General features: G+C 43.4%; 1 protein-coding gene across 2 annotated transcripts in view; it reads right to left on the bottom strand.

Moving 5' to 3' along the window:
- PCYT1B (phosphate cytidylyltransferase 1B, choline) overlaps positions 1–13,721 on the bottom strand; it is a 46,960-nt gene extending 33,239 nt beyond the window's left edge. Inside the window, exon 1 of one of the 2 annotated variants that reach the window (XM_084843994.1) lies at positions 13,637–13,721. In XM_084843994.1, coding sequence (XP_084700120.1) covers positions 13,637–13,708 — 72 coding nt within the window. In that variant the 5' untranslated portion in view covers positions 13,709–13,721. Of the gene's footprint in view, positions 1–2,874; positions 3,221–13,636 lie in introns of those variants that run through there. The other variant, XM_084843992.1, reaches the window with a different exon arrangement.
- Positions 13,722–13,983: the final 262 nt, after the last annotated feature.

The following is a 13,983-nucleotide window of genomic DNA, read 5'->3' as shown; positions in this document are numbered from 1 at the left end:
GGACTGTGAATTAAAAGATATTTTATTATTGTTGTTGCAAAGAAATGGAAGGCAATAAATTAGTCAACAAACTAAAATCAAAAGGCAGATCTTAGTGGATGCAGAATTGCATAGTTAGGGCTGGTTTGTACTTTACAAGGTTTGAGCTGATTTACTTTTCACATTTGACAAATATTAAAAGAAATAAGAATGTATTTACTTTATTATCAGAGTTTAGTTTGATCTTCACCAGATCAAGGATATCAACATGGTAAGTTGGTTTCTAATATTATGGTTCCTGTATGGTGTGCACCACACTGAAGATATTTTTAGCAGCCTGCACATGGGGGGATATAACATTTTAACTGCCCTTAAGAATTTAATTGGATTCTTGCACTTCTTTTTCTTGGTGAATCTACAATATGTATATTCTGTCATTGTTCTCTGTTTTCTAAGTCCTCTATTTTATCTGCTAGAGCTCTTGTAGGCCATTTGCTCTTGTAATTCTTGTTTCAGAAAAAAAGCCAAATTATAATTTTCTGATTCTTTTATAAAGGACTTTGGGAGCTAAGAATCAGGGAACTCTTGCTGAATCCTTCTAGTCTTCTATTTTGCCTGTATTTTAAATATTAACATGGGCAGTAATTTTCACATGTGATGATTTGAAACAAACCCCCACATAAATTCTGAGGTGGCATGATGGTGAGACAGGACTGTACCATGTCATCTCCTGCATTAGCCCTTAAAGTGACAGTTTGTTCTCTATAATTTTAGTCACTGTTCTTTCCTGAATCCTGACTTGGTTAACTATATTCTCCACTCCCCATTATCAGCACATTTATGTCACGCAAGAATGACATAATGCATAGGAAATATATACAGTCCAATCATAACCTCATTTTAGAAGTACAAGACTACCATACATCTTGATTCAAAGCGTCTCTCCTATCATTAATTCAAAATGCTTGTGGAAATCTAAGACAGATCATTTTCTTGTAATATTCATATAGTTTTAGAAGCTATAAATATTTTTAGAGGAAGGCTATCACAACAGGTAACATGCATGTAAAAATATCATGCGTATATTGCTTCCTTTCATTCATTCTACTTGTCAGATAATGTGATTTTAATATATTCCAAAAATAACTGCCTGAGATTTCAACACAAAAACCTTGATAAATAGCTAACACAAGCACAATGCAATGCATGTTTTCTCATGTTTTAAACAATACAATCTGATAAATGGAAACTTATCCTTGTTAAAGAGTTAGTCCAAGTGATGTCCATCAATATTTATGGACCATTGATAGCTTTTCAAATAGAAGGTTTAATTTAATTATTAGAGTTGGTTTTTTTTTTTAAAAAAAATATTGCTCAAAACCAAGTTATTATTTCATTCCAGTGTTAAATATTCTCAGTGGGAAAGTGCTAAACTACTACCTACGTCACAGTGACAGCTTGGCAATTTGGTTGCCTTTCTGGGTTTTGCTTTCTCAGAAAACACCATCCTTAGGACACAGTGATAGGAGAGATAAATTAGGATACAGAAAATTCTTTAGGATACAGAAAAAGGAAAGCATTTTATAGTATGGGGGGAAAGAATGTCGCTCCCAAGGTGCTTCTTGTTATAGAGCAGGGATAGGGAACTTGTGGCCCTCTAGATATTGTTGGACTGCAGCTCCCATCATCATGGGCTATGCTGGCTAGGGCTGATGGAATTCACAGTCCAATAACATCTGGAGGGCCACATGTTCCTTATCCCTGTCATAGAGAGTACACTGTCACTAAGAAGTGGTCCAGATTCCTAGGGTGGAATTAAACACCCATTTCCATCACTGAATGTCAGCTCTCCAGCCCAATCTAACCATATTTACTCAGAAGTAAATCTCACTGAAATAAATGTAATTTACTTCAACTTAAGTAGGCCTAGTGCAGCATCCTTACTTTTAGAAATCAATTCCAAATCCCATACACATAAGCCAGAGGCCGTTTCTTTACACTGCCCTTTCGAATCATAATCTGCTAGGATGTTCTTCACCCCTTGTAACGCAAACCCATCCTAGTAGTTCTTAGGGTAGCTCAAACATAACTTATGGAACAACAACTTCAGAGCATCACCAAACTGAGCTGCTATTTTCCTTTCCACTTTTTAAACAGCTGAGGAAAATCTCTGAGTAATACAAAATGCATATGCAAAATCATGGCAACAAAAACAGTCAAGGTGGGAGCTGGTCTAATTCAAGACAGCAGCCATGCAGTGAGGAAGGGATTCTTTACTCTATATGCAGCTGGCTCCTTTACATGCACTATAGATTAATTATTGAAGAAATGCAGGTATTTTCTTAATGCATCTCCCCCAGTCCATATGCACTCAACTGCTTGAAAGTAATATCATGCATGTTATAGACAGTTTTATTTGAATCACTGGAGGGACAAAAACAGCGGGATCTGTGACAATATTTTTAATTCTCCTCTAATAGACAGGTTTTGATTATTTTTATTGTGAAATTCTACTTCTGAGTCATTTCATTTTTAAAAAGTCAGCAGAAAGGGAAAGAACAGGGAAGGAGTAAATGAAGAGTTCTGCTACAAATCTGAATCTAACAAAGGCTAGAGAAAAGTGCCATTTTTATATAGCTTGACAGGCTTTTATTGAAAGAGACTGGCCACAGAAGCATGCTCTAATCACCAATTCTTGTCTACCTTAATGCAGTAGGCACAGTTAAAGCTTTGTAATCCACGTTCTCACAATATAGACAATAAACACAAAGAGCTAAAATGGATTAGGCTGTTCTTAAATTTCTATTCAGACTATAAATCATTGATTCCATTATATCGTAATAAGGCAAAGAGCTTGAGGATGGCAAATAAATGTATCCTTTGTCTTTTACTTACCAATCGAGGCTGAGGGCATGTGTGTTCTATCTCCTCCATGGTTTCTGAAGGAAGCTCATTAGAAAGGGATTTTGGGATACCTGTTTCTGACTCAGCATTAGTTGCAAGCACTGGCATGGCCAGTGAATGCTTCTTGCGGTGATGCCCTCTCTGCTATTCTCTTCTCCGCCAGATAATGTTTTTCTTTCTCATGTAATTCTGCCCCCCCTTCTCCCCCTTCTCTTCTTTTCCTTCCCTTGAGAAATTAAAGGTTTTTCTTTCAAGGAGAAGCCAAGAGGCAAGGCCTCAGTTTATCACTATAACAACCAGCTAGCAACAGAGCAGTTGGTACAGGATACAGTATTCTGATTTGCATGATGCCTTCTGGTTGGTTACTGTCATCATAGTACCACTTTAATGGAGTTATGTGATATATACTGGGAGGCAGGTTGATATGAATGCCATCAGAACAGTTTCCCCCTGTACTTGGAGCTATGTAGTTTTGTACACAAATGCATTTAGGCATTAGACAAATCGTCCTCACAACATCATTATTAATGATTATAACATTGTTTCATATTGTATTCTCCCTCTCTCTCTCTCTCTCTCTCTCTCTCTCTCTCTCTCATATATCTATATGTATGTATGTATATGATCCATACTTAGCCCTTTAAGGACTGAATTACTCTTTAAACCTTGTTATTCCATTTTTGTATCAAAAATTATCGCTGCATGTGTATGTATGCATGTATGCACACATACACAGATACACACGCGCAAATGCAAACACTGAAATGGATGGTCATCTTCATTCCTCCTGAATAAAAGGTGCAAGCATGTTGCTCATATGTACTTGCACTCCTGTATGCAGAAATACCTAGTCTATATATAAATGTTTTATTGGATTTTGCACATTCCAGCTACTGGCCATGAGCACATGGCAGATCACTACAGATTACTACTACCTGTAATCAGTAAGTAACTACCTTGTTTTTATCAGACTGAATTGCACAACAAAGCATTTACAAGGTAAAATCAACATCAGTGGATTCAGTGATCCTTTGAATTCTGGCATTAAACTGATCTTATGAATGCTTCAGTATCCAGATCCAAATCTGAACTCTCAACGTTCTCATACATTTACTTTCCCAAAGATTTACCAGCACATGGTGAGTCACAAGTTGGAGCACTCAAAAGATCAGTTCAACATGTTAAAATGATACATAGTTTTGATGAATTAACTGTTGTTTCAGATTTGCATTCATGTGCACATCCGCCCAATGTCAGCTGTGTTATGGTGCTGAAAGGACAGCTCCTCTTATTCGTAGCATTCATGTAATTATGGGACGAAGTGATCCTATGGCCGCCAGACAGTGGCTAGACGGCCATAGGATATGCTGTTTTCCAGGAACCGACCTCCCCCCACATTCGCGCTGCGAAGCCCCGTCCTCTGTGCTCGGAAGAGGAGCGTGGAGTGGCTGAAAAGGGGTGGGACTGGGGGCGTTCCGGGTCAGGGAGAGCGGATCTGTGTGTACAACACATCCAATGCGTCGTACAGCAGCCTCCTCTCCTGCTCCCCACCCCCTCCATGGCTAGACAGCTGAAATTGGCTGTCTAGCAGAAAAAGCAGGGCAGGAGAGGTGCAGACAGAACGATCCCCCCATGCTTCTCCTGCCCTGCTTTGGATAGGAGGTCACCTCTGATTTTGGAGGCAGCTACCTATCTAGATAGGCCCCCCTCCTCCTTGCATTCCCCTGCATGCCTGAAATCTGCTTCAGCCACCCCAACAACTCTCCACAGCAGATCTGGGACACACATGGGTGGCTAAGGGGGGGAGGGTGAATTCAGTCATCCAGAGGTGTCCATTCTGCTGGCGGAAGGATACCGTTGGATACAACCGAAGATTCACAGGGCTGATGATTTACAGGGCTGATAATCTTAAATAAACAGTATTGATCTGAATTATTTTACAAAGTGTAATGCAAGGAAGATCTATGAAATTAAGTCTTTGGAAAAGGAAAGTACAAAAGATACTTAGGGAGTAATCCTAACTAGATAGGTGGCTGCCTCTGACCTTGGAGGTGATAGCCTATCCAAAGCAAGGCAGGAGAGGTACAGGGGGATCATTCCCTCTACGCCTCTCCTGCCTTGCTATTCTTCGCTAGACAGCCATTTTTGGCTGTCTAGTGGCAGAGGGGCTGACCCGGAGAGGAAGCCGCTGTACGACACGTTGGATGTGTCGTATGGGCAGCTCCACTTTCCCCGCCCTGGAACACCTGGTAAACATGCAGAGGATCGGGCTACATGTGAGTCACATATTTAAGGACTTTTCAGAAAAAGCTTTTCCATTCAATAGTTCAGTTATTGCATGGGCTCAAGCATTTCTGCAACTTTGAAATCAAATTGCCCTAGTACTTAAGATTGCAATATTTTGGTAATGGGAAAATGCATTTTTATCCCCAACTACAGTATAAATGTAGTCTCTAGTTTATTATTTATAATTATTTAGGATTATATAATACTTCAGAGTATTCAAAGCACTTAATATAATTTAGTGGTAGATACTGCTGAAGTTTTTAAAAGTGGCCTTTTCTGATACTTTTAAAAAATCTGGCTTACGTCATATTCTCTGGCCTCAATCCCCCTTCAAGCTTGTGGGGAGGCATGGATGGAAAGGAGGTGCCACTTGGGAAGCTGTCGTCCCCCATTCCAGGGCTCTCTAAGCCAGAGGATGTGGCCTTGCAGGACTCCACAGAGTTAAAAGATGCACTCCCTATGCAGTCCCCCTGCTCTGTCTGTCTGTCTCTCTCTCTCTCTCTCTCTCTCTCTCTCTCTCTCTCTCTCTCACACACACACACACACACACACACACACACAGAGTAAAAAGTTATAGAATTGGGCAATGGCTCTTTAGGAACCCAAACTGTTCCTCAGAGGGGGCAGTACCAACAACAGGCTCAGAGCAATCAGGGGTGTGTCTCCACCAACAATTTTCTTTGAGCTGGCTGTGTTTGGAGGTCTTTAGGGATACATGACATTATGGCCATCCAGCAGCCACCCCGGAGCTTATCAGGGAAAAACTGGATTTCCCGAGACTGCTTTAAGTCGGATTATTTTCCTTCAGTCAGGTTCTCAGTGGTAGAGTTACTGTGTGCCCCAACCCCTGCATTTACCTCAGGTATGCTAGCCCTGCCCAGGGGTGTGCCTTTCACCATGACCCCGGTCCAGGGGTGTTTCCTGTCCCCGTGTTTCCCAGCACAAACCAATTAATGTCTTCTCAGAAGTAACTCCCATTGTGGTCAATGAGGCTTGTCCCCTGGATGTGCACATCCATTTACAAAGATCCCCTCAATTGAAATAGCACATTTTAAAGCACTACTTCCCTAAAAGCTGTAAAGCGCTTTCCTGACGCTTCAATTCCCCAATGTTTGGTTTATTCCCTTCGGAAGTAACTAATTCACACCTTTGTTCCTGCGCAGCATCAGGTTAGAAAGGGGGCTGGTTTCCCATCCCTTTGTTTCTCCTCCCCGTCTTTCCCAGCACAAACATATGTGTGTCTACTCAGAAGTAACTCCCATTGTGGTCAATGGGGCTTGTTCCCGAAATGCGCACTCCCAAAGTTACTGAGATTCCCATGAATCAAAATAATGCATTTAGAGAGCCTTCATGTCAAAGCTTCTAAGTTTTGATTGACAGCAGCAGGGCAGCGAGAACACTGTATTCCTATAATGATTGTTTATTTAAGGAAGGAAGTAATGTGGGGTGGTGGGAGAGAAAGAGAAGGAGATTGTTCACAAATTCAGCAGCTTCAAGGCAGGGGGAATGCTGTGCTTCTGTGATGATTGTTGGTTTAAGGAAGTACTTAAAGTGTGTGTGTGTGTGTGTGTGTGTGAGAGAGAGAGAGAGAGAGAGAGAGAGAGAGAGAGAGAGAGAGAGAGAGAGAGAGATCTGGCAAGACACTGGAGGAAACCTCCCAGGATTTTATCAAAGGAGAAAGGGAGGGGAGCCTGGAGAGGGGAGCCTCTCTTATTCGTTGAGCAGCCCCTGCCAGTCAGATGACATTCACTATGACCGCCCCCCCCCAGAAGTATCTTCTGTGAAGTGACTTATACTGGTGTGATGCACTTGCTAGTGGAGCCTTGTGCGGACACAAGCGCACCAAAGCCGATCCCTTGAAAAAATCGAGTAACCCTTCATTTGCTTCTCCTTCCATTGTCATGGAGAAACCTCCCTGTTTTCATAAGGCCTCTGCAATCTGCTGGAACAATAGTTCTCTGTGGGAGAAAGTTCCAGCCAGCACTTCTGCAGTTTGCTATGGAATGTCCAGATAACCCCTGCCTTGCCTGTTATGACCCTGCCTTGCTTTGCCATGCTTTATCTAAAGTAATTTGGACCATCAAGTAAGTGCCTCTGTTGCAGTCTGCTTCCCATGATCCTCAAGTCTGGACAGGACAGCTTATTCTGATGTTGTTGTCTATTCTACGCTAGCAAAGCAGGTAATCATTGTCCCCTATAGTTATTTCAACTATACAAACATGTTTCTTCATGTGGTGTGTGAACAATTCAGTTACTTCATTCTTGCTTAACAATAAACACAAACTTGCCTTTTTCTCTCTTTGACTTTAAGGAAAGGAAAGGAAAGGTTCCTCCTGTGCAAGCACTGAGCCATTGCTGACTCCTAGAGGGACGCTGCTTTCGCTGGCATTTTCATGGCAGACTATAGCAGGGTGGTTTGCCATTGCCTTCCCCAGTCGTGACTACCTTTCCCCAGCAAGCTGGGTACTCATTTGACCAACTTCGAAAGGATAGAAGGCTGAGTCGACCTGAGCCGGCTACCCGAGACCCGACTTCCGCTGGGATTGAGCTCAGGTCGTGGGGAGAGTTTCGGCTGCAATACTGCTGCCTACCACTCTGTGCCACACAAGGCTCTTGACTTTCTGACCAAACCTCATTTCAGGGTTCTCAACAACTCCACCTAGATTAATGTATCATATGATACTGCTTCTGGCAAACAACTGGACTTACCCTGGGCAAATATCTTCTGCCAAACATCGACAGAGAAGGGGAAATGGGAAGAAAAAGGACAACAGACATGTACCAGGAGCACCAGGGTAGAGAAGACCTTTGATTTGTTTAGAGGAGATGTTTCAACAAGAAACCAGTTTGGCTGATCTTTCCTGGCTTCATAAACCATAACATATGAAGCTGGAAACCAATATTGGAGCCAAGAGCTCCTTACTTGTCCCTCCTCTCTGATCTGGGCTTATTATCCTCATTTGTTAACTGGCATTAAGAAAGAGTTCCCTTCAAATGTAACAAGGAAATGTGGCTTAATATAAGCCGGGAATAATGCACCAAAGTTTGTGCACATGGGTAAGGGTAAGGGAGAGGGAGGAGTTTTGGCTCTGATGCTTGTTCTCAACTTCATAAACTATGGTTTATAAAGCCTGGTAGATTGTCTGAACTGGACTACTGTATGGTCCTTCAAGTATAGAAAATAAATGGTACAGGTAAAGAATGCCACATCACCCATTGCTGATCCTGTACTACTAGCATCCTGAAGTCAAAGAACAACTTCATTGCTTAGATAATTTCCAACAAAATATTTCCTTAACCACTGCAGTGCCATATTTTCTGTTCCATTACATACAATTAAGGCTCTGTGCCCTGTCCTTTAGATTTCTTTATCAAGTCCTGTCCTCAGGTTCCATCCTTTCTTGAATCACTTAGATTGTAAGCCCTCTGTGTCAGGGGCCATCTCATTCTGTATTTGATAAGGACAAGCCTGGAATTTCATGGCCACATATCTCATATAAGATAGCAACTAGCACATGAGTGCCTAGTCAGTTAGAACTTTCATTATATACCTGATGTCATAAACAGAACATTTTCTATGTGTCAGCAAAGAGGGAGTATAGACACATAAGGGCTAAGAGACTGAGCTGTGAACTAGGAAATACCTCGTTCAGCTCTTACCTCTGCCATGAACTCATAATAAACCTTAGGAAAGCCACAACCCCAGCCCCACTACATCTGCAATATGGAAATACTATGTCACTAGGGGAACAAGCCTACACATGTTTAGACAGAAAAAAGTCATACAACGCCCAGCATTTCCCAGCCAGTAGTACTTTTCCTGTCTCAACATGCACAGGATTGTGCCCTAAGAAGTTTCGCCATGATTGTTTTTATGCTTCGTATACTTTTATATTTTGTTGGCATCACCTAGTACCTTGCCTAATGTGCCTTTTGCCCTGAGCAAGGGACTTATTATGGTAGCCAGGAGCAAAAGGATTCTGATGGTAATGTGCTAGCTTAGCCTTCCCCAGCCTGGTGCTCTCCCCATGTGCTGGACTGCTACTCCCATAATTTCCAGGGAGTTATGAGACTTGCAGCCCAACACACCTGAAGGGCACTAGGTTGGGGAAGACTGTGCTAGCTACCAGCACCTGATATATTTAAAGTTCATGACCTGTGTGTCCTCTACTGTAATTGAATTATTAGCAGTTGCCCTCATGTAAGAAAACAATGGGAACTCTGGATAAATGCTAATGCCTTCCTGTCCTTCAAGCTGTGATCCTAATCAAGCAACCCATGAGGTTGCCTTAAACTGGCTTTAAACACTAATTACTCCTGACAACAGCCAAGCTGCTGCATTCTGCACTAGCTGTGGCTTCTAGACCAACCTTAAGGGCAGCTCCAGATAGAGCATATTGCAGTAATCCAGTTTTGAGATTATTAGTGCCTGTACCACTGTGGCCAAGCTATCCCTGTCTAGGAAAGGCTGTTGTTGATGTACCATCCGAAGTTGGTAGAAGGCTCTCTGAGCTGCTGTGGCCATTTGGACCTCCAGTGACAGAGATGGATCCAGGAGTACCCTCAGACTATGATCTTGTTCTTTCAGAGGAAGTGCAACCCCATATAGAACAGGCAGTAAGCTTATCTCCTGGACTTGGGCACCACTCACCCACAAGGCCTCAGTTCTGCTAGGATTCAGCTTCAGTTTATTGGCCCTAGTGACCATATTGTCCAATACCAAAGTATTCTCACCTCAAAATAGATCGGGTTAAAGCACTACTAACAGTTACCTCTTGTTGTACCCTTTGTTCTGGGAATCCTGATCTATTTGTATGTTGGAAGCATGGCCCAAATTCAGTCAAGAAGCCAGGAGGACTTTAAAGAAAGTCCATTTATTCCCCAGAACCAAGCTGATTCTCTTGTTCAATTCCATCCTGAGTGTGACCAAAATCATTGCTTCCTTTGTGCTCTTTGCCTCAGCTCTATAATTGCCCCGAAATTCAGCCTATTTGAGAGTTTTGATTGTGTGACCTCATAGATAAGGACCCTTTGTTGCGTGGCTCCAAGATTCTCCTGCAGTTCTCCTGGCAAGCTGCCTATTCCTTGTGATCCACCTCTTCTGGGGCTGAACCCATATTTCCAGGCCCAGAACTCTCCTCTTCGGTTGCACAACTTTGTTGGCTTGTGTGCCCTACAAATGAAGCACCCATTGTTGCATTCAATGCATTGTTGCATTGTTGCATTCAGGCATTTCAGTGGTGCTGCTCAACTGCACTGGGAGCAAAGCTAAGTGCCTGGGGCCACTACCACAAGATCTCTGCACTGTGTATGTGACTACAAGATTGGGGCTAAAGGGGTTCTGTGTGTGTCACTCAGGACTTGCAATGGAAAGTGAGCAGTGTGACTGTTAAAGTGTTGTCTTTAAGCTCAGTATTTTACCACCTTGGTAGCCAAATAAAGAGCTGAAGTCATTCATTTTGCTAAGGTCTTGCAGGATCTTGAGCCAGGGGCGCGGGGCACATCTAGCTAGCTTCCCTCCCTTGCATCTATCCATGTTTGTTACTTTTCTTGGGTTAGTCAGGGACCTAGGAGAGGCATTGTTTCACTGCCCTCCATTCCGAATTCTATTTTTGAACTGCATTCTGTACCACGTGGTGCTTGGGAATTCCTAATTATGGCTTAGTTTGCCATCATCGCCTAAATCAGGCTTAGTCTCTGCGGTACAGAGTCTACTATGTGCATGGTGGTCGTTGTTCTCATGCAGACAAGAGACCTCAATAGGACATTAAATGTGCGATTAGAAGCCCGAAGAAGCTAGGGCACCTGCACCCTCCATGAATATTGAAGAAATTGTGAACAACCAAGAACTGAAGCCTCTTGTGTTCCTCTTCTTCTGAATTTTCTTCTCTGTCCTTCTCCTGATATTGCTCAAAATCTGTCCATTCTGCTCCTTGCATGCCCACCCTGTGCACTGAAACTTTAGTTGTCCTTGTTGAAACATCTTGCCATCTCCCTAGTGCTCGCCCCATTTCTTATTTCACAAATTGCATCTGCCTATCTCCATCTTTTTTTCCTATTAGGGAGCAGTGGCTAGATGGCCATAGGATATGTTGTTTTCTGGGAACTGACCTTGGAGCCTGCGCTCTGAGGTCGGTTCCCGGAGAACTGACCTCCCCCCATTTCTGTGCTGCCTCGGATGCAGCGCGGAACAGCCCCGTCCTCCGCACTCACAAGAGGAGTGCAGAGTGGCCAAAGAGGGGCGTGGCTGGGGGCGTTCTGGGGTGGAGAGGGCAGAAATCCCTATACGACACATCCTATGTGTCATACAGCAGTGTCAGGGTTCCCTTGCCCCCCCTCTTTCCTCCAGCACTCACACCACACAAAAAGAGAGGCTTCAGTCTCACGCCTTCAATTCATTATTCTCAGGTTCATTACAGATGCAAATACTCGAAGACTCCCTGGCTACAAAGGAATGCCCCCAGGGGATTCAAATGGGAATAAATGAGAGTTGCTTGCAGTTTGAAAAGGCAGCTAGCTGTCTGACTAGGCTAACTTAGAACGGGAGGTTCTGCCCCTTTCCTGCTGCTCCCCTGAGTAGCCTATCACGCACTGCTAACTGGTTCGAACGTCTAAGCTCCGCCCCTGATGTTTCCCTCTTAGCTCTGCGTCTCATCCTGGCGTCTGTTAGGTCACAGACCTCAAGCTCCTCCTCCTCCTGCTCGCTGTTTCTCACAGAGCGGGATGAGGTTTCATGCCCGGCCATCTGGGAGCTGGTAATCTGAGACGCACGCCTATCCATATCTGAACTGGCCTGTGAAAAAACCTCCTCCACTTCTGGCTGCTCCTCTTCTGAATCTGAGCTGCTAATTCTCAGAATCAATTCTGACAAGCAGCCTCCTTCCCTGCTCCGTCCTCCCCTGACTAGACAGCCGTAACTGAGTACATTTCCACTCAAAAACAAGCGAGCCTTGCTTCCTTGCTAAATTGACACAATTTTTGCCTTTGACACCATAGCAAATTTGGCAATGGTGTGGTGCAGCTCCTGTTGGGTTCAGGAGGGTCAGCGCAGCCCCTGACTCCCAGAGGTTGCCCACCTGTGAGCTATGGTGTTCATGCCACACCTTTGCAATGACATAGGGAGAAATCCTGGTAGCAACTATTACTGACCTACTTTCAGAAGTAGCTTTGAGGATTACTGAGATAACAACAGATCTGAAGTACTTTGAACATTCTAAGGCACTATACAAATGTAAGAAACGTGGTGAGAGTCAGTGTGGTGTATTTGTTAGGATCAGGAAGGCTCAAGTGTGCTGAAGTAGGATCATGGAGGCTCAAGTTCAAATTTCCACTCAGCTACAAAGCCCACTGTGTGACCTTGGGCCAGTTGTTATAACTCAGTCTACCCTACCTCACAGGGTTGTTGTATTTATAAAATGCACAGGGGGAGAACCATGTACACTGAAATTTCTTCTAGTAAAGTTCTTTCCTTTTATAAATCACTGCTTCTCTGAGCCTGGCTACCAAATACATTGTGACGATAACATAAGCAAAGTATATAGTCCCACCCTGGACTGTTGGGATAAGTTGGTTAATAGACACTATCCTCTGCTATCCTTATGCCACAGATGGCCAGTGCTACCAATATAAAAGAAGAACACTTTTTGTAAAGAGGAGCAGGTTCTTTATATCTTAGTGATGTTAAAGTAAGTTTTCTAAGGGTGCAGTCCTATCAGGCGGCCACCTCCGAACTCGGAGGCAACTGCCTATCCAATACAGGGAAGGAGGAACACGGAGGGGATTGTCCCCTCTGTGCTTCAACTGTCCTGCATTTGCAGTTAGACAGCCGATTTCGGGAAGCCACGGGAAGTCGGAGCGGGCGGTGTGTGGACACTGCATTGTGTGGACAATGCATTGGAAGTGTCGGAAAGGCACTTCTGCCTTCCCCGCCCCGCCCCGCCCCACAGAACTCCCCATTTTTGCTGCTCCACGCTCCTCTTACGAGCGCAGAGCATGGGGCCAATCTGCATTGCCTATGAGGCAGCGCAGGAGGAGGTGGAGGTCGGTTCCCGGGAACTGACCTATCCTATGGCCTTCTAGCCGCTGACTAGTGGCCGTAGGATTGCGCCCTAAGTTACATATACATTCAACTAATGATTTACATTATTGTCTCTCACTATTTATCTGTTTTGGCGCCTTGCATGATACCATGCCTTCAGATATTCCTTACATCCTTTTGAGAAGTGGGGTGGAAATCAGTCATCTTGCCTTAAGAATCTAGCTTTATGTTTCTTGTAATAGATATAAATAAATATGCACATGGAGACATCTTTACAGTGCTGTGTTGGGTGCCATTTCGTTTGCAAAGAATGTGGTTTGTAAGTGCTTACATAAATCAATAGAATCTTGTTTAAGGATAATTATCTAGTTTTATAATGACATTTATGATTATGTTATATTTAGCAGAGAAAAATAAAGAATCACTCACCTTTCTCTGACATTTGAAGGAATAAGCAGCTGTAGTTCCATTTTCTAGCTTGCGTTTTAGATGGCCTACCATTCTCGCTAATGTGCTTCTCTTTCACTTTGCTCTCCACAGTTTTCACTTACAAACTGAGCAAATGTTAAGTTACTCTGAGTCACTTGATAAAATCCAGGGCTTTGTGTTTCACCTTAAAGGAGTGGACAAAGGTTGTGCCAAGTTGTTCTGTATGACTGTCCCAACAAGGTTTAAAGATCATGTCAGCATAATCTGCTAGTGATAAGACCGTTTACAATAGGATGACCCAAGTTTGCTGGCCGGTTTTCTCCTTCTCTATGCACATTTATATGCAG

The sequence above is a fragment of the Heloderma suspectum genome, chromosome 3, assembly GCF_057233095.1.
Source record: "Heloderma suspectum isolate Gila_16-S chromosome 3, 16-S_ref, whole genome shotgun sequence".
NCBI classification, from domain to species: domain Eukaryota; kingdom Metazoa; phylum Chordata; class Lepidosauria; order Squamata; family Helodermatidae; genus Heloderma; species Heloderma suspectum.
The sequence above is the reverse complement of the archived record's forward strand: the minus strand, read 5'-3'. Positions and strand labels throughout refer to the sequence as shown.